Raw genomic sequence first — 23,006 nt, 5'->3', positions numbered from 1 at the left:
GGGTTTCACCATGTTGGTCAGGCTGGTCTTGAACTCCTGACCTCAGGCGATAGCCGCCTGCCTTGGCCTCCAAAGTGCTTGGATTACAGGCGTGAGCCACCATGCCTGGCCCTTTTATTTTATTTTATTTTATTTTATTTTATTTTAGTCTTGCTCTGTTACCCAGGCTGGAGGACAGTGGCGCGATTTTGGAACTGCAGCCTTTGCCCCCTGGGTTCAAGCGATTCTCCTGCCTCAGCCTCCCGAGTAGCTGGGACTATAGGCATGCACCAACTTTTTGTATTTTTAGTAGAGACAGCATTTCACCATGTTGGCCATGTTGGCCTTAAACTGATCTCAGGTGATCCACCTGCTTTGGCCTCCCAAAGTGCTGGGCAGGCGTGAGCCATTGGGCCTGGCTATTGCCGATTTTGAATTGAATATTTTGTTGTCGAGTTTTAGGAGTTCTTTGTATATTCCAGATGTTACTCTGTGATCAGATATATAATTTGTAATGTATTTTCTTCCGTTCAATGGGTTGTCTTTTTACTCTTTTGATACTGTGGTGTTTTGTTTCTGCTTTTGTTTTTGAGAAATGGTCTTACTCTGTCACACAGACTAGAGTACAGTGGTGTAATCTCAGCTCACTGCAGCTTCAACTTCCTAGGCTGAAGCAGTCCTCCAACTTCAGCCTTCCAAGTAGATGAGACTACAGGCGTGTACCACTATACCTGACTAATACTTGTATTTTTTGTAGAGATGAGGTTTTGCTATTGGCCCAGGCTGGTGTTGAACTCCAGAGCTCACGCAATCCACCTGCCTTGGTATCCCAAAGTGCTGGGATTCAGGCATCAACTTATCATGCTTGGCTAATACTGTATTTTGATACAGAGTTTTCTTTTGAGTCTTGCTCTGTCACCCAGGCCTGTGTGCGGTGTTTGATTACAGCTCACTGCAACCTCCAACTCCTGGGCTCATGGATCCTCCTGCCTCTGCCTGTCAGGTAGCTAAGTTAGAGGCGCATGCCTCCATGCCCATGAAAATATTTTTGTAGAGAGGGAGTCTCCCTGTGTTGGCCAGGCTGCTCTGGAACTCCTGGCTGAAGCCATCCTCCCCACCTCAGCCTCTCAAATTGTTGAGATTATAGGTGTGAGCCACCATACCTGGCCTAGAAAAGTTTTTAATTTTCATAAAATCCGGTTTGTCTTTTTTCTTCTTTTTTTAACCTATAACTTTAATGTTATATTCAAGAAATAACTGCCAAATACAGTGTTATGAAGCTTTTGCCTTGTGTTTTCCTCTGAGAGTTTTATAGTTTTAGCTGTTGAATTTAGGCCTTTGCTCTTCAGTTTAGGATTTTAATGAAGAGAATGTGGAAAGGTGCTAGTCATAATTTTCTCTTCTTACTTGCTTGTTCTCCTGCTTGCTGCCATTTTGGTCTTTGATCAAAGACCTAGTATTTAAAATTAATTTAACAGTGCCTTATAATAATGGCTTATAATTCCATGGCGTTAGCCCTTCCTGATTTTAAAAGATGTGGACTATTTTATAATATAACCTCCCTATGTTTAGCTATCAAATACCACAAACATAATCCAAGGAGAATTTAATTCACTTCTAGCCTTTTAAGTCACTAACTGGGTATAGGTAGTTGCATTAGCAGGAATCAGTAAATTGGGTGCCCTGGTTTGGAATGTTGGTGCCATTAGGAAGGAACAATAGTGATATTGTCTGGGTAGTGAGTATAGGATGAAGAAGGAGGTGTAATTGTGTAGGACACAAGTATTATTTTATACTATAATTGTTTGTTTTTTTAAAGGATTTGGACGTGGCAGAGGGAGAGGGGCAGGAAGGTTCTCAACCCAAGGCATGGGGTAAGTCATAGCCATCCTATTTTTATAGTTATTTACTTCCCTAGTTTTTTATTCTGCTATTGCTTCTAATACCCTGCATCTAATTTAGTCATCATAGTGAATCCAGTGTTTTCTATACCTAGAGTTTACTAACAAGAAAAATAGTATAAATAAAATTGATTTTTTAATTAGGCCTTAGAGTAGGGTTTCTAACCTTGGCACTATTGAGATTTTGGATTGGATAATACTTCCATGGGGTAGTAGGGTCTCCTGTACATTGTAGGATATTTAGCAACATCTCTCCTCTCTGTACTATTAATAAATGCCAGTAGCACCTCGCCTGAAGTAGAGACAAAATACCTATAGATATACGTAAATGGCACTGCCTAAGAGCCATGTTAGTTAATCCAGCCATTGTCTGTGAATGCTAAGTAAATGTAATGCTTATTTATGCATAAGTGATACCTTTTTCCTGAATTGTAATAGTCAACAATGAACAGGCACAGAGGTACTAAAATCAGGTTTATTTCTTGTTTCTGGGTGTTATTTTAATTTTTGCTACTACTAAAACATTAGCTCCCTTGGATTTTTAGAAAAAGTTTTAAAACGTCCTGTGGAATCCATACATAGATGCTGTCAAGGAAGGGAATTGGCTACAGGAAAAGCCCTTTGTTTCTCAAACTTTAGGCACCACTCTTGGTGTCATTGCTTTGTAGAAGTAGTGGTGCCTTTCTGCTCCCAAACACAGGGAGCAAACTGTCAGGAGCACTTTAAGACGTAAACCCTGCCCATTAGCTTTAAATTGTTCTGTAGATTTTTCTGTTTACTTCATATTCCTTTGGGAAAATTTTAAAGGTAATATTTGTTTTGGCTCATGTTAGATCTCTGAACCATCATTGAGTTAAACTGGGTGTTCAGTTTAGGATTTTAATAAAAAGAGAGATGCTGAACAAAATGTTTTCTTCTTTATCTGATGTTTCTATAAAGGAGCATATAATTCTATTCTAAAAGGTTCAAAGCCAAACTTGGATTCTGTCTTGGGAAAAAGATACCTGTTGCCTACCTATGCCTTATTTTTCAGCAGAACTTTCATAAGTGCCCTTATTCTGCCTTGAAAGACTATGGCTTTTCCTGTCTGCTTTAGGATGCTGAGGACAGTGTTTTAGGAAAATAAGGCTATTATACCAGAATGTGTGGAAGGTTCCTAGGCAACTTCTGGTTTTCACATCTGCATCATCATGGCTGGCAGAATTAGTTATATTTAACTAGGGGAAGGAGAGGCGATGTCTTTTACAGTGGCTGTAAGAAGGGACTGGGCTTGTTTGGTGGAGATCATATATAGTTAATATTTTGGCTTAGGTGCTTGCTTCTTTTGCCTTTATTATTTCTTTATTTCAAACCCCAGGACATTTAATCCTGCGGACTATTCAGATTCTACATCTACAGATGTATGTGGGACAAAACTAGTGGTTTGGGAAGCTGCTCAGAATGGTGCAGATGTGGGAACTGGTAAGTGTTCTGTTTTTGCCAGAGATGAGTTTTAAATGTTGGCGCTATTAAGAGTTTTATGTTCTCTGCCAGGCGCGGTGGCTCACGCCTGTAATCCTAGCATTTTGGGAGGCCGAGGCAGGTGGATCATCTGAGGTCGGGAGTTTGAGACCAGCCTGGGTGACACGGTGAAACCCCATCTCTACAAAAAATACAAAAGGGTGTGGTGGTAAATGCCTGTAATCCCAGCCACTTGGGAGGCTGAGGCAGGAGAATTGCTTGAATTCGGGAGGTGGAGGTTGCAGTGAGCCAAGATAGCCCCATTGCACTCCAGCGAAACTCCACCTCTTAGTTAGTTCTTACCACCAAAGTCTGCCACATACAAGTCTCATTGAATTTGATTTTCCCTTCTGCAAGCTAAGAAAGAGCTATATAAGGCAATCGGTATAAATCAGCACAAACCCACACTGTAATCAAAGTATGTCTGAGATATATAGAATTTCTGAGGAGAAGATTTTTTACTGGAAGTACTTACCTTTTCTAATAGTGGAGTCTTTGGCCAGATAATATATGGTAATGTGGTAGATGATAGATGGGCTTGTAGCAACATTGCTTCTGTAGGTTTTTCTGTATCATACTGTTTCTGCATTATTTTCTGAAATTCTTGGGGTAGATATTGGTTGTTTATTTATATACAGCTCTTTGTACACTAAGTATTAAGATTTTACCTATAAAAACATAATTGAGCCAGGAGTGGTGGCTCACACCTATAATCTACTTTGGGAGACCAAGGTGGGTGGATCACTTGAGGTTAGGAATTGGAGACCAGCCTGGCCAACATGGTGAAATCCCATCTCTACAAAAATACAAAAATAATTAGCCAGGTGTTGTACCACATACCTGTAATCCCAGCTACTTGGGAGGTCGAGGCTGGAGAGTCACCTGAACCCAGGAGGCGGAGGTTGCAATGAGCTGAAATTGTGCCATTGCACTCCAGTCTAGGCGACAGAACAAGACTTCACCTCAAACAAACGAAACCAAAAAACATAATTTAACGTAATGAAATATAACCCTGATTTAGAATATAGCTCAATAAATTATCAAAGCCAGATGTAGTGGCTCACGCCTATAATCTCAGCATTTAGGTGGCTGAGGTGGGAGGATCACTTGAGCCAGAGTTTGAGAGGAGCCTGGGTTAGCATAATAAGATCTCATTTCTACTAAGAAAACTTAAAAGTTAGTCTGGCATGGTGGTCTGCGCCTGGGGTCCCAGCTGTTAGGGAGGCTAAAGTGTGGGGACCGTCACTTGAGCCTGAGAGGTTAAGGATGCAGTGAGCTGTGATTGTGCCACTTCACCCCAATGTAGGCAGTAGAGCAAGCCTGTGTCTCAAAAAAAAAAAAAAAGAAAGAAAGAAAGAAAATAATGCCTACGAACATCCATATAACATCAACCATAGCCAAAAAGTAAGAGAGTACAATCAGAAGCACAACTAATCAACTGTAAATAGAGAAACTGTAAAGAGAATCAGCAAAATTTATAAGTTGTTATTTAAAAGCACTAGTAAAATTGTTAAGTTTCTTAGGAGACCATCAAGGCAAGGTGAAGAAACATGAATAATCGGTTCCAGGAAGGAGAAAAGGAATATCGATATAGATCATATAGATATTAGGAGATTATAAGATTCAATATGTCAAATTTTATGGCAACAAATTTGGAATTATGACTAATTTCACTTTTGTAAAAATCTGAAACTGAAATATTTGAAAATAGAATTTAGTAAGACTGAAACAGATCATCATGTCCATGGTTAAGATTATACTTGGGCCGAGCATGGTAGCTCACACATGTAATCCCAGCACGTTGAGAGGCTGAGGTGGGCAGATCACTTGAGCTCAGGAGTTTGAGACCAGCCTGGGCAACATGGTGAAACCCCATCTCTGCAAAAAATACAAAAATTAGCCAGGCGTAAGTGGCATGTGCCTGTGGTTTCAGCTACCTGGGAGGCTGAGGTGGGAGGATCGCTTGAACCTGGAGGACGCAGGTTGCAGTGAGCTGAAATTGTGCCATTGCACTTTAGCCTGGAGACAAAGTGGGATTCTGTCTCAAAAAAAAAAAAAATTACCCTTGGTGTTTAAGTTTTGCATAAATTTTTGGGTGGGAGGGTGTCTGGGGGGTGGGTTGAGATGGAGTCTCTATTACCTAGGCTGGAGTGTAGTGGTGGATCTCGGCCTGCTGCAATCTCCACCTCTCGGGTTCAAGTGATTCTCCTGCCTCAGCCTCCCGAGTAGCTGGAATTACAGGTGTTTGCTACCATACCTGGCTAATTTTTTTTGTATTTTTGGTATACAGAGTTTCACCATGTTGGCTAGGCTGGTCTTGAATTCCTGACCTCAGATGATTCACCCACCTTGGCCTCCCCAAAGTGCTGGGATTATAGGCATGAGCCACTGCGCCCCACCTTCTTTTCTTTCTTTCCTTTTTTTTTTTTTTTTTTTTTTTAGACGGAGTTTCACTCTTGTTACCCAGGCTGGAGTGCAATGGTGCGATCTCGGCTCACCACAACCTCCGCCTCCTGGGTTTAGGCAATTCTCCTGCCTCAACCTCCTGAGTAGCTGGGATTACAGGCACGCGCCACCGTGCCCAGCTAATGTTTTGTATTTTTAGTAGAGACGGGGTTTCACCACGTTGACCAGGATGGTCTCAATCTCTTGACCTCGTGATCCACCCGCCTCGGCCTCCCAAAGTGCTGGGATTACAGGCTTGAGCCACCGCGCCCGGCTCTTCTCTTTCTTTTTTAAAGAGAGAACATCTCACTCTGTTGCGCAGGCTGGAGTGCAGTGGTGTGATCATAGCTCATTGCAGCCTTGAACCCCTGGGTTCAAGCCATCCTCCCACCTTAGCCTCTCTGGTACTTACTGCTGGGACTATAGGCACACACCACTGCACCGGGTGAATTTTTAAATTTTTTTGTAGAGATAAGGTCTTGAATTGTTGCCGAGGATGGTTTTGAACTCCTGGCTTCAAAGATCGTCCTACCCAGCTATTTGCTGGGATTATTGTTGTGAGCCACGATGCCCAGCTTTTTGTTTAACTTTTTAAAAATCAATCAACTCCTAGATGCATACCCAAGAGAATTCAAAATACAGGGTCACATAAAATCTTGTATAAAAGGATGCATAGCAATATAATGCATAATTATACAAAAGTAGAAACAACTCATACTTCTTATTGAACAGGTCCGGGGGGAAAAAAACCCTAAATGTTTATCAGTGGATGAATGTATAAGCAAAATATAGAATATACATAGAATGGAGTAATGTTCAGCCATAAAAAGGAATTAAGATACATGCTACAACATGAATGAACCTTGAAAACAATGCAGAGAACCAAAAATACCACATATATTGTATTTTAAGATTTTATTTATCTGAAATGTCCAAGTTAGGCAAATTTACAGAGACAGAAGTTAGCTTGGTGGTTGCCTGGGGCTGGAACAGTTTGGGAAAAGTGGTGAGTCACTACGAATGTGTATGGGGTTTGTTTTTGGAGTGATAAAAATGTTCTGGAATTAGAGGTGATGGTTGCACAAATTGTGAATATACTAAAAATCATTCAACTGTCTACTTTAAAAGGGTAGATTTCTTGTTATGTGCATTATATATAAAAATACTATGGAAATGAGTACTATCCACTTAACAGAATTAAGGAGAAAAATCCGTGTGATCATTTCAATAAAGAAAAGCATTCAATAAAATTCAGTATTTGTTCATGATTAAAACAGTGTTTCTGAGTGACATGTGGGGCTCGAGCCCAAGAATGGCCTTTGATTCCACCAACATGGAGACTTTGTACGGCATCCCATTCATAGTGCTCAAATGTCCCAACCCGAAAGCTGACCAGGCTGCACATGCCCTCTGCCATGGCTGTGTATGTTCTGGTGGTGGTGTCTCATCACCAGAGGAATAATTTATGATGTTATAATTGAAACTCCAAATGTTGGCTCTGTGACTGATTGAACGTGGGCATCAGAGGCCAGTAGCTTTCTTGGCATACAGAGTAAATGGACAATATGTTATGGAAGGACTTGCATTCAGCTTCCTGTTTGCAATGGGAGGGTTAGGTTTTATAATCCTGGACCAATTGAATGCACCAAATATCCCCAAACCCAATAGATTTCTTCTTCTATTCATTGGATTTGTCTGTGTCCTATTGAATTTTTTCGTGGCTAGAGTATTCATGAGAATGAAACTGCCGGGTTATCTGATGGAGTGCGTTTTCAGAAGAAATTAGTGGATTTAACTGGATTTGCTCCTGTCAATGAAGTTTTAAAGTCTGCACCATTCTGCTAATATGAAATGTGGAAAAGATTGAAGAGCAGCAGTAAAGAAATATGTAGTTAAAATACTGGAAGTATATTGAAGCTTGGAGTAGAATTTCTTCTTGGTATCAAAGAGACAAGTTTATCATAGTATTTTTTTTTCTCTGCTGACCTGTTGACATATCAGTGATGTTGAGTGGCATTTTCTTCTTAGTTTTTCATTTTTTAAAGAAGATATACTCCAATCTACAAATATAATAGTGAATAAAGTGATCAGTTTTTACAGCCCCTTTAACATTTTTTTTGGAGATGACATTTCAGATTTTCAGAAATTAATGTAAAATCAGGAATCACGATTTCATAAGCTGATAATTCTAGATAGCTGATCAGCTTTACCTATGGTGCTTTGCCTTTAGAGAGTGTGATATGATAGTACATAATTCCATATATGTATGTATGATTGTTTCCTGAACAATGAGATCTATGAAAGGAGTAGAAATAAATATTTTTACTAATTAAAAACAAAAATAACCCCTGGCAACTAGGAATACAAGAAATTTCTTGATCAGATAAGGAACATCTGTAAACTTATGGCAAATATTACAGTCAGTGGTGATATATTGAATGTTTTTCCTCTGGAACAAGATAAAAACACATGCGCTCACTGTTTCCATTTACACTGTACTGGAGGTCCTAACCAGTGCAATAAAGAAAAAATAAGTAAATCATAAGGATTGGAAAGGGAGAATAATTTTTTTTTTTTTTTGTGAATGTGTAAAAGAATCTATAGACAAATTATAGGAGAGTTTCACAAGTACAAGATACATGACACAAGTTTCATGAATGGATGTATTTCTGTAAACCGTCAACAAACAGAAAACGGAAAAAAATTGCTGGTAGCTTTGTAAAACACCAGGTATGCCTAGGAATAAGTCTAATGACATGTAAGATATGTAAGATTAGAAAAAATATAAAACAATATTGAGAGAAAATAAGACAATAATAGAGGGATATTTATAGAGGAATAATAGAGGAATAAACTGTTGTGACGTTTAGTTTTTACAACTCAGTTTTGAATTTATTAATCCATGATAGTCCGTCTCATGTAAACTTTCCCCACTGATTTTTTAAAAAAGGAAGTTTGTTGATGTGATATATATATATATATATATATATGTATGAGAGATAAAATTCTCCCCTTTTTAGAGGTACAGAGGGTGAATTCTAACAAATGCGTGTAGAATTATAACCATCATTAAAATAGAATTATGGTACTTCTTGCTGGGCCCATACCTGTAATCCTAGTACTTTGGGAGGCTGAGGCGGGCAAATCATGAGGTCCAGAGTTTGAGGCCAGCCTGGCCAACATGATGAAACCCCCATCTGTACTAAAAATACAAAAAATTAGCTGGGTATAGTGGCAGGCACCTGTTAATCCCAGCTACTCAGGAGGTTGAGGCAGGAGAATCGCTTGAACCCGGGAGCTGAGATTGTGAGACTGCACTCTACCGCTAGTGACAGAATGAGACTGTCTCAAAAAAAAAAAAAAAAAAAAAAAAAAATAAAAATTTTTTAAAAAAAAAAAAAAAATAAAAAAAAAAAAAAAAAAAAAAAAAAATTATAAAAAAAAAAAAAAAAAAAAAAAAAATTATAGTACTTCTTTACTAGCAATAAACAATTGCAAACAAGAATAAGAGAAACAGTACTTCTTATAGTAGTAAAAAAAAATTCCATTTCTGACTATATGCAAAATTTATATGTTGATACTATGCAACATGTTAGGAAAGAATAAAGACCGTCATAAAATGGAACATATTCAGTGTTCATGAATTGGAAGACTCAATATCTTTGAAATGTCATTTCTTTCCAAATTGATAGCGTTAGCACAATCCAATCAAAATCTTAGCAGATTTTTGACCACTTGGTTCCCTTTTTTTTGAAATGGAGTCTCACTCTGTCACCCAGGCTGGAGTGCAGTGTTGTGATCTCAGCTTATTGCAACCTCCACCTCCTGGGTTCAAGTGATCCTTCTACCTCAGCCTCCTGAGTAGCTAGGATTACAGGTGTGTGCCACCATGCCCAGCTAATTTTTTTATTTTTTATTTTTTTATTTTTAGTAGAGGCAGGGCTTCACCATGTTGGCCAGGCTAGTCTTGAACTCCTGACCTCAAGTGATCTCTCCACCTCAGCCTCCAAAAGTGCTGGGATTACATGTGTGAGCTATTGAGCCTGGCCTTGACAACTTGACTCTAAAATTTTTATGTAATAATAAAGGGACTAAAGTAGCCTAAACAATTTTGCAAAGAACAAAAAAGTTCTAAGACCCAAATTCCCTGATGTTAAGCACTACTCTAATGCTATGGTAAGCACGATAATGTGGAACTGGCAAAAGCATAGACACATAATAGCATAGTAGTTTAGAAATAAACATATATACATATGGCTCATTGGTTTTTGGCAAAGATTATGAGGCAATTCAATGCCATACATTATACTATATACAAAAAATATCCTCCAGGTTTACACTTAAACATGAAACCTAAAAGCACAACTTACAGAGAAGCTAGTCGCAAATCTTAGTGACTTTAGGTTAGGCAAAGATTTCTTATATAGGGTCCAGTAAGCCTGAGTCATAAAAGAGAAACTTGACAAAGTACATTTTATCAAAAATTTTAAAAATTTTCTTTTGAAGAGAGAAATGAAATGATAGGATGAGCCATAGACTTCGAGAAAATATTTATAAAATCCATATTTGATTGAGGACTTATATGAAAAATACATAAAGAACTCTCACAATTCAGTAATAAGAAAATAACCCCCCTAAAACAAATGAGCAATTAAAAATGGGGAAAAAAATGGAAGAAGTTCTGGAAATGGATAGTAATGATAATTGGTACAACATTGTGAATGTACTCAATGCCACTAAATTGTACACCTGGAGAGAGTTAGAAACTGTAAATTTTGTGTAATATCTATTTCAACATGGAGAATGCTGCAGGATAATTTTCTGTGAATCTATAATTATTTTAACATAAAGTTAATAAAAAGAGCAAAAGATTTGCATTTACAAGGGAAAATGTAAATGGATAGCAAACAAATCCACAAGAACATGCTCATCGTCATTAGTCATTGGGGAAATACAAAGTAAAGCCACATTGAGTTACCCCCATTCACCTATTAAAATGGCTTTAAAGGAGACTAAAAATTCCACATACTGGTGAGGATTGTGGAATAACAGGTAGTCATATACATGCCTGGTGGGAAAGCATACCTTTATCATACAACCTGACAATCCCATTTTTAGGGTTTTATAAAAGTGGAATGAAAACATAACAAAACTCTATATGTGATATTTTCTTGCCTTTTTTTTTTTTTTTTTTTTTGAGACGGAGTCTTGCTCTGTCACCAGACTGGAGGGGAGTGGCGTGATCTCAGCTCACTGCAATCTCTGCCTCCTGGGTTCAAGCGATTCTGCTGCCTCAGCCTTCCTAATAGCTGGGACTACAGGGGCGTGCCACCACACCCAGCTAATTTTTGTATTTTTAGTAGAGACGGGGTTTCACCTGTTGACTAGGCTGGTCTCTATCTCTTGACCTCATGATCAGCCCACCTCGGCCTCCCAAAGTGCTGGGATTACCGGTGTGAGCTACTGTGCCTGGCTCTTGCTGCTGCTGCTTTTATTTTATTTTATTTTTTTATTTTTTAAAAAGAGACGTGGGTCCCAGTTTGTTTCCCAGGCTGGAGTGTAGTTGGTATTCACAGGCATAATTCTGGTGCATTACAACCTCAAACTCCTGGGCTCAAGTGATCTTCCTGCATCACGCTCCTGTGTAGCCAGGACTACAGGCTTGCACCACTGTGCACAGCTTCCACACAGTGTGGAAGAACTGTGTGTGAAAGTTGTGCACACTTCCATGGCTTTGAGGCCGAATGTTGTGCAAGTGTTGAAGCAGAATGTTGAATTAGTCAGTTACTTTTTTTCTTATTTTCCCATTCATCGTCCCTTTTCTTTCATCCCCTCCCAGTTATTTAAAGTCGCAGATTTCTTGCTGAAAAGTATTTAGATAAGCAAAGTGAGTTTGTTGTAGAATACAGTTAAAGGATATCATCAGCTGATGGTGCTGGCAGTTTCTCCAGAGGCCTCAAAGAATGGTACTGGCTTGTTGATAAGAGAGTTATAGGCTCAGAAACCCAACTGTTGACAGTATAATCACCACAAATCTATTCCCAATGTGAGGAACACTCAAACAAACTAGAAAGACTGTGTGTACTCAGAATGCTAATTTATAAATTTTCTAAAAACTGGCACCTGTTGAACAGATTAGAATACTTGATTTGATGAATAAAAAGCGAGCTTGCTAAACATGGGGATGAGAATGAGAATGAGAATAATTAAGGTAATTTAAGTGTCCAAGAGCCATCAGGAATAAGATTCATAATTTGATTTGCAGTGACCTGTAACAGTATGGATTTCAGTTATGTTTCACTATCCTTGGGCAGTAATGCAGCATATAATACTTCACTTTGGCGGTGACCAGCTTCTCTTGCAATAAATACTTTCATTGTTTTGGTATGTTTAAACCCTTAATTTCACATTGGTCCACAGAACTGGCATCAAATTCTCACAACATAGCTCAGGATCTGCCAAACAAAAGTTCTTATGGACTCAAAGGTATGAATATTTAATTTTTTAATTTTTAAAATTAAGAATCTTACAAATTGCTTGTAATATTTTTTATTTTTATATCAAGGCTAGCTAATAAAAATTTATCAGATTAATGTTTGTAAACTATACCCAATTGTTTGGTAATCACATTTTCAGTTTGCTAATGGAAATGTTTTATTAATTGACTTTGAAGGTGCCACAGAATTTTCATCGTTTTCCTTGTTCCTAAGTGGCCTTCTTTAACATATATTCGATAGAAGACTAACACCAAGTTAAATTGAACATAAAGCATTCATCTCAAATATATTATTTTAAGCTAAAAATAAGGATTGTTGAAGTTTTTCCCTTATGTTTTGGGGTGTAGGTCTAATGTGGACCAAAGTAAAATTTTAATATTCTAAAATATGAGTAGGACCTGAGCCTCTGCCTTCTGTACTTAATGTCTGGAATTTTTTATAGTCTGTGTAGGTATGGCTAGTTCCTACAACAACGTGGTACTTGCTTCTGACGTGGGAGTTTCCCCTGTAATTTCCTGACATACCACACTATCATGTTGCATTTCTGGTTATAATTATTTCTGTTGCCCCGTTTTTCCTGCAGGCCACATAGTGTCTTGTACCTGCTTTTAAATGTACTCAGATTCTCATCCTATTATAGAAGTCCAAAGTTGTGTTGAATTATTTTCAAATTACTACTCTCAAAGTGGTTGGCCAGTCTTTGTTGTTGTTGTTGTTATTATTACTATTTTTTGTTGAGATGGAGTCTTGCTCTGTCACCCAGGCTGGAGTACAGTGGCATAATCTTGGCTCACTGCAACCTCCGCTTCCCTGGTTCAAGTGATTTTTCTGCCTCAGCCTCCCAAGTAGCTGGGACTACAGGCGTACGCCACCACACAGGGCTAATTTTTGTATTCTTAGTAGAAACACGGTTTCACCATACTGACCAGGCTGGCTGTGATCTCCTAACCTTGTGATCTGCCTGCCTTGGCCTCCCACAGTGCTGGGATTACAGGCATGAGCCACCACACCCAGACATTTTTTTTTAAAGATATCTCCCGAATTGCTACGGTAGGCCATTCTTATTACATATCATTCTTTTTTTCTTTTTCCTCCCTGACACGGAGTCTTGCTCTGTCGCCAGGCTGGAGTGCAGTGGTGCAGTCTTGCCTCACTGCAACCTCCATCTCCCAGGTTCAAGTGGTCCTTTTACCTCAGCCTCCAAAGTAGCTGGGACTACAGACACGTGCCACCATGCCTGGCTAATTTTTGTATTTTTAGTAGAGATGAGGTTTCACCATTTTGGCCAGGATTGTCTCAATCTCTTGACCTTGTGATCTGCCACGCCTGGCCTCTTATTACGTGTCATTCTTACTACATTCTGTTTTAATTTACTACTATTAACTGTACATATAGTGGCTGAGTTGCTCAAATTTATTTGTATTTTATTGCAATTTTTAAAATGAGAAAAAAGAATGTATATTTTAAGCTTTAGAATGCTTTTAATATTTTTAATGTAGGTTTTTGTAACATTTCATTGTTTTTCTTCTCCTGGAAATTTTCCTTTATATCCCTGTGTGTTCAGATCTTTTCCAACCTCCAGGGTTTTTGCTATGCTTCATCTTTACCATCAAACATTCTTTTACCATTCTGGCTTTCATTAACTTCATCCTCCAAATTTCCAGTGTATTAGTGGTTTCTCACACAGAAGTAAATGTTTTCAGTTTTGAAATACCTGTATTTTACACCCAAATATTACCACAATTTACATTACATTTCACAGAGAGCTATCCCAATCTGAAATCAAGTATATCCTGCTAAAAACATTCCATAGATAAGGACTCTCTTTCTAGGAAACAGTCATCATTTTACTTATGAGGAGGTCAGTTATTAGGCTATTTACATGATTCTAAAGAAGGTAGACATGGTTACCTGCTTTCTTTTTCCCTCACAAGCATGCCCCTCCTCCTTTTCCCTCTCCATACACAACTTTTGGAGAGAAATGGAATTCTGTGTGTCAGGTGATTAACGCTTTCTTCCTATAAAGGACCTGAAAGCATCCATAATACCCCTTTCTGGGGTTAGTTGTAGTTAATTTCTTAGTATATTTCCTTTAAAACCATTATCTATGGGGATTTTTTTTATGCATGTTATAAACAATGGCCCTCTACTTATATAAGATCTGTAGTAAGCATTTTTTGAATAGCAACTTTTCTTTGAAGTACTTAGATGTGTTACGATTGAGTATTTGTAAGAACTCTTTGAGTGCATCCTGTGTACTGATTCCAGAACTTAAAGCAGCAGACTTGATATGAGCAGGAGTGATGTTAAGCTCTGCTAGAGACCTATTAGGAAACCATGTAGTAGAGCTAATATTTTGTAAAAAGGATACTTCTCTAAATTTGATACTCGGTAATCCACCTGAAATAGGGTCCAAGGCAGATTTGCCTTAAAATGAAATTTGTTGTTTTAAAGACTGTGTCATAAGAAATCAAACCATTGTTAAATGTCTACATTTGTGCTATGTCCATACTTTCTTATTCATGGCAGAATTGGTTGGATGTGACCTACAATGAAGCAAAATCCATTTGAAACACTGATTTGAGGTTATGTAGATAGTGACTACTAGTCAAGTTGCATTTGTGAGCATTATTTCGAAGAGAAGGGGAGAAAAGAAAGAATACTGATTTTTTTTACTGAGAATTAATTAAGAATGTCATGTTTCTTGGGTTGTAAACTAAATTACTAATGAGAGGTAAATCTTTTTTCCTGCATAGTACACAAGAAGGAATCATTTGGATTCAGACTGTGTTAGACTTGTGGTATAAAATTTGATTGCTGTTGTTTACCCACAGGGGCTTGGAAGAATTCTGTGGAAGAGTGGACAACAGAAGACTGGACTGAAGATGTAAGCTTTCTTTTTTTTGAGTTGGAGTTTTGCTTTTGTTGCCTAGGCTGGAGTGCAGTGGCGTGATCTTGACTCACTGCAACCTCCACCTTTAGGTTCAAGCAATTCTCCTGCCTTAGCCTCCCAAGTAGCTGGGATTACAGGCATGTGCCATCATGCCTGGCTAATTTTTCTTTTTTTTTTTGAGATATAGTTTTGCTCTTGTTGCTCCAGCTGGAGTGCAATGGCGCTATCTCAGCTTGATGCAACCACCACGTCCCGGGTTCAAGCGATTCTCCTGCCTCAGCCTCCTGAGTAGCTGGGATTACAGGCACCCGCCACCATGACCAGCTAATTTTTGTATTTTTAGTAGATAGGGTTTCACCACGTTGGCCAGGCTGGTCTAGAACTCTTGACCTCAGATAATCTGCCCTCCTTGGGCTCCCAAAGTGCTGGGATTACAAGCATGAGCCACTGCACCTGGCCTTGTATTTTTTTTTTTTTTTTTTTAAAGTAGAGACACTTTTCACCATGATGGTCAGGCTGGTCTCAAATTCCTGACCTCAAGTGATCCACCCATCTTAGTCTCCCAAAGTGCTGGGATTACAGGCATAAGATACCATGCCCGGCCAAGACCTTTCTTTCGGTGTTTGGTGGGGGCTTTGATGCTTAGAAGAAAGCCTGAGACATCCTATCTCATCTTGGCTTCTTTTCTGGCATGTATCATAGCCAGATTTTTAGAGAACCAGCTTTTTTAGCAGATGCTTCTCAGAAGGAACTTGGTGTTTTCAGATTTTTAAGAATATTTGTTTTTATGCTTAAAAATGACCAAGTATCAAGATGATATGGGAAATGGGGGTGGGGGGAAAGGTTGAGGTGTTAGGCTGGGTGCAGTGGCTCACAACTATAATCCCAGCAGTCTGAGAAGCTTAGGTAGGAGGATCATTTGAAGCCAGGAATATGAGACCTGCCTGGGTAACAAAGTGAGACAGACCCCTCTCTCTACAAAAAACAAATTAAAAATAAATTACCTCGGTTGTGGGGGTGTACATCTAGTCTCAGTCGGAATGCTGAGGCAGGAGGATCTCTTGAGACCAGGAGCTCAAGGCTACATTATCGCTCCACTGCCCTCCAGCCTGGGTGACAGAGAAAGAACCCATCTAAAAGCAAACAAACAAAATTATCAGGTGTTAAGTAGGGTTGATTTTTTTATTTCAAAGCTTATCTCTGTTTTGTTTGACCTGATAGCCAGCTGACACTGTTGCCCAGATTTGTGAACTGTTATTCTTTAGAATATTTTGATTAAAGGAGTATATATTTTAGGTCTTATTGACCTGAATAAGTTGCTCTGGTTCCATGCCCAAGCTCTTCCTCTTTTGACTAGAAGAACTGTTTTTTTAAAAAAAAAAATTTCTTTATTCCACAGACATTTTTGAGCATACTACACTAGCTTCTGGGTACTGTCTGTCTGTAAGTTCTGCTTTCAGCATAATAATTTTTTTTTTTTGAAAAAAATACGTTAAATAATAAAGAGAAAAAAGGAATAAATAACTCAATACCATATTTTATACCTCTTTTCTGTTTGACTGCCAGGTTACAGAGCTCTTGAGTTTGGTATCTGCCTGACACAGAATTTGAGCAGACATTGAGAGGGAAATAATAAATGGGTTACAAATACAGATCTTCAGAACTGTGTACAATGACCCAGACTTTGAGATTTCTATCTTTCTCTTTGTCTCCTTATGTGTTTCCATTTATGCTTATAGGACCTGCTTGGAATGGGAAACAAGAAACATGATTTCTACTTAACTTGTTTAATGACCTTAGCGTTGTTCCTAGGGTCTTACTATTCCTTCACATACAGTATTATTTGGGGTTTAAGTGGTGTTTGAACGACCCACTACCATAGATAGATTCATTTTACCTTGTAAAAAATAAGTACTTTAATTTTTTTTTTTTTTTTTTTTTAGAGACAGTCTTGCTCTGTTGTCCAGGCCGGAGTGTAGTGGTGCTATCATAGCTCGCTGCAGCCTCCCCAGGCTCAAGCAGTTCTCTCGTCTTGGCCTCCCAAAGTGCCAGGATTACAGGTGTAAGCCAGCATGCCTGCCTAAAATTAAGCAGTTTTTGGACTTAACTCAGAAGTTTTTTCAAACTTTGTACTTATGCTTCCTTTCTTCCTTTTATTTTATTTTATTTTATTTTTTTTTTGAGACGGAGTTTCGCTCTTGTTACCCAGGCTGGAGTGCAATGGCGCGATCTCGGCTCACCGCAACCTCCGCCTCCTGGGTTCAGGCAATTCTCCTGCCTCAGCCTCCTGAGTAGCTGGGATTACAGGCATGCACCACCATGCCCAGCTAATTTTTGTGTTTTTAGTAGAGACGGGGTTTCACCATGTTGACCAGGATGGTCTCGATCTCTTGACCTTGTGATCCACCCGCCTCGGCCTCTCAAAGTGCTGGGATTACAAGCGTGAGCCACCGCGCCCGGCCTCCTTTCTTCTTTTAGCAGGATTATATCTAGCTTGTTAGGAGTGAGCTGGGTGGCAAAGACTGAGAGTAGATATGCTCATTTAGTTGGGATTTGGGGGATATTTTCACTGCTGCCACATACTAATTGAAAGTCCTTAGTGTTGTGGTGCCACCTGGCTCTCTAGCTATCTCTGACTGTGCATCATACAGGTATGATGTTTGATACCTTTAGTATCAGGGGCTGGACTTGACCACTTAAATCAGTGGAATGTCGGCCAATAGTGTTAAAGGGAAGTCAAAGTGAACAGTCTATGGACACCTTACCTTATTTTAAACAGAGCCATCCTACTTATAAATGTTTTGTATTAGAATTTTTGCTAAGGTTTTGTTGCAAGGTGGGGTGGGAGAAGGTTGCAGGGCTAAAAGCCTTATATCTGGTTGCCTGTCAGGATTAGCAGGCATGTTAGAAAATCAGCAAGGGATCAGAAGGCATAATTCTATGTAAATTCTAGCTGTCGACCTTTAACAAGGCATCTTTCCTTATGCCTTTGCCACAGCCTCCTATTTTTCCTCTATGTAATGAATCATGATAGCTCTCCTGTCTAAATTATTGGAGTTTTTTGTGGGTCAGATGAAGTCTTTTGATGAACACCTGGTATCAGGCAGTATATATATATACTATAGAGAGACGTTAATATTTTGCTGTATCAAAGTATGTAATTCTTGAAAAGAGTTAGCAGAGGGAATTTGGGCATTTTTTCTTTGGAATCATCAGTTTTTTGTTTTTTTGAGATGGAGTTTCTCATTGTCGCCTAGGCTGTAGTGCAGTGGCAGGATCTTGGCTCACTGCAGTTTCCACCTCCTGGGTTCAAGCAGTTCTGCCTCAGCCTCCCAAGTAGCTGGGATTACAGGTGTGCGACACCACATCTAGCTAATTTTTTTGTGTTTTCAGTAGAGATGGGGTTTCACCGTGTTGGCTAGGATGGTCTCAATCTCCTGACCTCGTGATGCACCCACCTCAGCCTCTCAAAGTGCTGGAATTACAGGTGTGAGCCACCATACCTGGCCAGAATCATCAAAAATTTTAAATTTTTTGAGGTGATACAAAATAATGGTGATTGGTAGGGGAGTCATCTAAAATGTGAATTGTGGATTCCTTCTAGATTTCAGAACAATAACGTCACCTCCTTCCTCCTTTTTAAAAAAATTTAATTATTTTTTATTTTAGTTTTTGAGATGGAGTCTTGCCCTGTTGCGCATGCCGGAGTGCAGTGGCTTGATCTTGGCTCACTGCAACCTCCACCTCTGGGTTCAAGTGATTCTCCCACCTCAGCCTCCCAAGTAGCTGGGGTTACAGTTGCCCACCACCACGGCTGGCCAGTTTTTGTATTTTCAGTAGAGATGGGATTTTACCACGTTGACCAGGCTGATCTGGAATTCCTGATCTCAAGTGATCCGCCTGACTTGGTTTCCCAAAGGGCTGGGATTACAGGTATGAGCTACTGTGCCCGGCTTTTTTATTTATTTTGGAGACTAGGTCTTGCACTGTTGCTCAGCTCACTGTGGCCTCAAACTCCTGTGCTCAAGGGATACTCTCGCCTCAGCCTACAGGTAGTTGAGATTACAGGTGCATGCCTTCGTGCTTGGCCCTTTCTTTAAAAAAAGAAAAATAGAAGGAAACCATTTAATGTTTTATATTTTACCGTATTTAGACATGTCACTGATTATAGTACATCTCATTTACCTCAGATTTTTTTTTCTTTTTTTCTTAAATTGATTCAATTTGTAAGTTTCTTTGAGGCAAAAATGGGTTCACTTGGGACTATGAAAGTATACTACCTTGTGGCAGGCACAGTGGCTCATGCCTGTAATCCTAGCACTGTGGGAGGCTGAGGCAGGAGGGTCAGTTGAGCCCAGGAGATCAGAAGCAGCCTGGACAACACAGGGAGGCCCTGTCTCTACAAAAAATTTTAAGAATAGCTTGGTGTGATGGTGAGTGCCTATAGTCCAAGCTACTCAGGAGGTGGAGGTGAGAGGATTGCTTGAGCCTTGGAGGTTGAGTTTGCAGGTGCAGTGAGCTTCAGTGGTCATGTCACTGCAGCCTTGCTTGGTTGACAGAGTGAGGTCTGTCTCCCAAAAAAGAAAGAAGAAAAAAAAAATACCCTTCCCACACATACTCTATTTTGGAATAGGATGCAACATAGGCCCTTCTTGTTGATTTGAATCACTAGTCAATTTAGCACTTTCATGTTGTTGAAGAAAATGAACACCTACAATCTCCTTCGTACACATACTGTGTCAGGCAGGAAGTCTGGGGTTTTGTTTTTTGTTTTTTGTTTTTCTTTTTTGAAATGTAGTCTTGCTCTGTCGCCAGGCTAGAGTGCAGTGGCATGATCTTGGCTCACTGCAACCCCCACATTGAAAACATAAAAAGGACATGTATCTTTCATTAATGTCAGTTGAGGTTTCAAAAAATTTATCCTGAATGTCCTAAAAGTGAGTTATAACAGTGTACATGTATCTCAAAATAATTAGGCTGAGTGAAAGAAGCCAAGAATAAAGGCTTGGATACTTTCATTATTTAATTTAAAATTCTAGAAAATGCAGCTTAATCTGTAGTGGTCAGAAAGTATGTCACTGGTTGCCTGGGGATGCAGACAAGCAGTGGGAGTGAGTGATTCCACAGGGACAGGTGAAAATTGTGGGGAAGTAAAGAATATGTTCATTGTCCTAATTGTGGTGATGGTTTCATGGGAGCCTACATATGCCAGACTTAATCAGTCATTCGGTTTGAATATTTGCCATTTATTAGATTTGTTAGAATGCAATAAAATTAATTTTTAAAAAATAATAGAATCCATGGTTTAATAAAAATGAAATTAAATTACTAGTTAATTAAATACAAAAGGTATCTGTCTTTGGGGGGAGAAAACATCGATTATTTCACCTCTTCAAACTCTTTTTTTTTTTTTTTGTCCCCCAGGCTGCAGTGCAGTGGTGTGATCCTGGCTCACTGCATCTTCAACCCCTGGGCTGAGATGATTTTCCTGCCCCAGCCTCGCAAGTAGCTGAGACAGGTGCATGCTACCATGACCAGCCAATTTTTAAAATTTTTTTCTAGAGATGAATTGTTACTCCTGGCCTTAAATAATCCTCCTGCCTCGGCTGCCCAGAGTGTTGGGCTTTCAGGTGTGAGCCACCATGCCTGGCCACCTTCTCAACTTCTTTTTGGCATTTTTGGTAGCAACGTTGATGGGTTTATTGGTATTCTCATTTTGTGTAACGGCAAATAGAGAAGTGAGTCTGGGGCTTGAGCCCTGGTTTGACTGTTTCACTATGTTGTTTACCGTTAGTCTCATCATTTTCCTGATTTGAAATCATTCCTGTAGGCCTTTCCATCTAAAATTATCTTCACTTGCAGCCAGGCGCCATGCCTTAAATTTGTAATCCCAACAATTTTGGAGGCTGAGGTAGGTGCATCATTTGAGTCCAGGAATTGGAGTTTATCCTGGGCAACATGCAAAGCCCTGTCTCTACTGAAAATGCAAAAATTAGCCTGGTGTGGTGGTGCGTGCTGGTGTGCGCCTGGAGTCCTAGCTACTCAGGAGGCTGAAGTAGGAGGATCATTTTAGCCCAGGAGGCAGAGATTGCAGCGAGCTGAGATCACATCACTGCACTCCTTCCTGGATGACATGACCAGACCCTGTCTCAAAAAAAAAAAAAAAATTACATTCACTTGAAAATTACTTGTCATGGTCACTTGTATATTTCATTTTCTTTAAAATAGCTGTTAGGAGAAGAGAGTGCTACTGATGACTACAAATGATCAGGGAGTCAGTGTCTTAGGTTTAATAGCATATAGAATAAGACTAAATTTTTCAACTTTCCATACAGCTTTCTGAAACAAAGGTCTTCACTGCCTCATCTGCTCCAGCAGAGAATCACATCTCACCTGGACAAAGGTAAATACTTTTTGCCATCTTATATTTGTTATTCAAAGCATTACTGAAATCTTTTGCCTCAGGAAAATTATTTTCATTTTTGGGTCTCTATTTTTTCCCTTTTTATCCAAGGCTAACCTTTATTTTACTGCTACTTGGTAATCTGACAGAGCTTAAACCATTTCCTAATTGGTGTATCTACTGATGAATTAAAACAGTACTTTTGTGATTTGTTAGCAGTTGTTGCAGAGATCATGTTAAACTAACGGTTGTTCTTTTCACTTTTGTAGACCATTTTTTTTTTTGGACAGAATTCACTTAATACCTTATATCCTTTGGTTTCTTCGTGTGCCATTTATTTAGATCTTCTGAAACTAATACAGATTTCTTATTTGGGTTCTACTAGTTTTACTCTACTAGGTTACAGAAAAGGAAGGAACTTTTCGGATAACAACAACATTCTTAGAATGTGCACTGAACCGAATGACTTAAGAGCATTTATTTATGTTCTAGTTTTCACACTGACTCTAAACACCTTTGAAAATGGTTTCAGGCTGGGCATGGTGGCTCACGCCTGTAATCCCAGCACTCTGGGAGGCCGAGGCGAGCAGATCATGAGGTCAAGAGGTCGAGACCATCCTGGCCAACATAGTGAAACCCTGTTTTTACTAAAAATACAAAAATTAGCTGGGCGTGGTGGCGTGTGCCTGTAGTCCCTGCTACTCGGGAGGGTGAGGCAGGAGAATTGCTTGAACCTGGGTGGTGGAGGTTGCAGTGAGCAGAGATCATGCCACAGCACTCCAGCCTGGTGCCTGGCGACAGAGTCAGACTCTGTGTCAAAAAAAAGAAAAGAAAATGGTTTCAAAGGGTAGTGGTCTGGAAAGATAAAAGCGTGGATAAATATGATAACTTAGAAATGAAGGCAGTTTTGAACCTGACATGATCAATCTCATGCTAAAGGAGATGGTGATGAGATTTCATTGTAGGGAAATAAAAATGATTAATGGTTATGTCTTGAATATTGTTTTGAGATTGTATAGAATTTCCTGTTAAATGCACATACTTTCTATATTGTATTTAGGATTCAGTGAATGTACTGGGATCATTGTCATGAAATTCAGCTTAGCTATTGGGTGAGGAACTCAGGCCCAGGAACTTTGCCCTGTATCAGGAATGAGTTTTTTTGAATTGTCCCAGAATCTGCCTGTCGCATTGGCATGGTGACAATATCAGTTAGGAGAACTGATAGAAACTGGTCTTTGAAAGGATTTACTGGCATTCATTACCAGGTTAGGTAATGTGGTGTATGTGGCAGGTCCTACTACACTAGGTAAGTTTAGAGAAGAGTTGGTATAGGAAGTTTGTAGCTCATTCTTGTTAGGTAGTCCTAACTGGAATATCTGTCTTTC

At 39.3% G+C, this 23,006-nt stretch overlaps 1 protein-coding gene and 1 pseudogene across 12 annotated transcripts in view; both read left to right on the top strand.

The window, feature by feature from the left end:
- The window catches only part of UBAP2 (ubiquitin associated protein 2), a 132,293-nt gene that overhangs the window by 73,623 nt on the left and 35,664 nt on the right, over positions 1 to 23,006 (top strand). For 5 of the 12 annotated variants that reach the window (XM_037743631.1, XM_017542946.2, XM_037743632.1 and 2 more), the window contains 5 exons: positions 1,799 to 1,853; positions 3,238 to 3,341; positions 12,246 to 12,311; positions 15,157 to 15,209; positions 21,551 to 21,618. In XM_037743631.1, the coding sequence (XP_037599559.1) occupies positions 1,799 to 1,853; positions 3,238 to 3,341; positions 12,246 to 12,311; positions 15,157 to 15,209; positions 21,551 to 21,618 (346 nt within the window). The remainder of the gene's footprint in view (positions 1 to 1,798; positions 1,854 to 3,237; positions 3,342 to 12,245; positions 12,312 to 15,156; positions 15,210 to 21,550; positions 21,619 to 23,006) is intronic. The other 7 variants (XM_037743635.1, XM_017542948.2, XM_037743636.1 and 4 more) reach the window with 4 other exon arrangements.
- LOC108314183 lies at positions 6,289 to 8,990 on the top strand (annotated as a pseudogene).

Source organism: Cebus imitator, unplaced genomic scaffold (genome assembly GCF_001604975.1).
Source record: "Cebus imitator isolate Cc_AM_T3 unplaced genomic scaffold, Cebus_imitator-1.0 Scaffold149, whole genome shotgun sequence".
In the NCBI taxonomy this organism is placed as follows: Eukaryota; Metazoa; Chordata; class Mammalia; order Primates; family Cebidae; genus Cebus; species Cebus imitator.
Note: the sequence above shows the minus strand (reverse complement) of the source record. Positions and strands in the feature narration are given on the sequence as shown.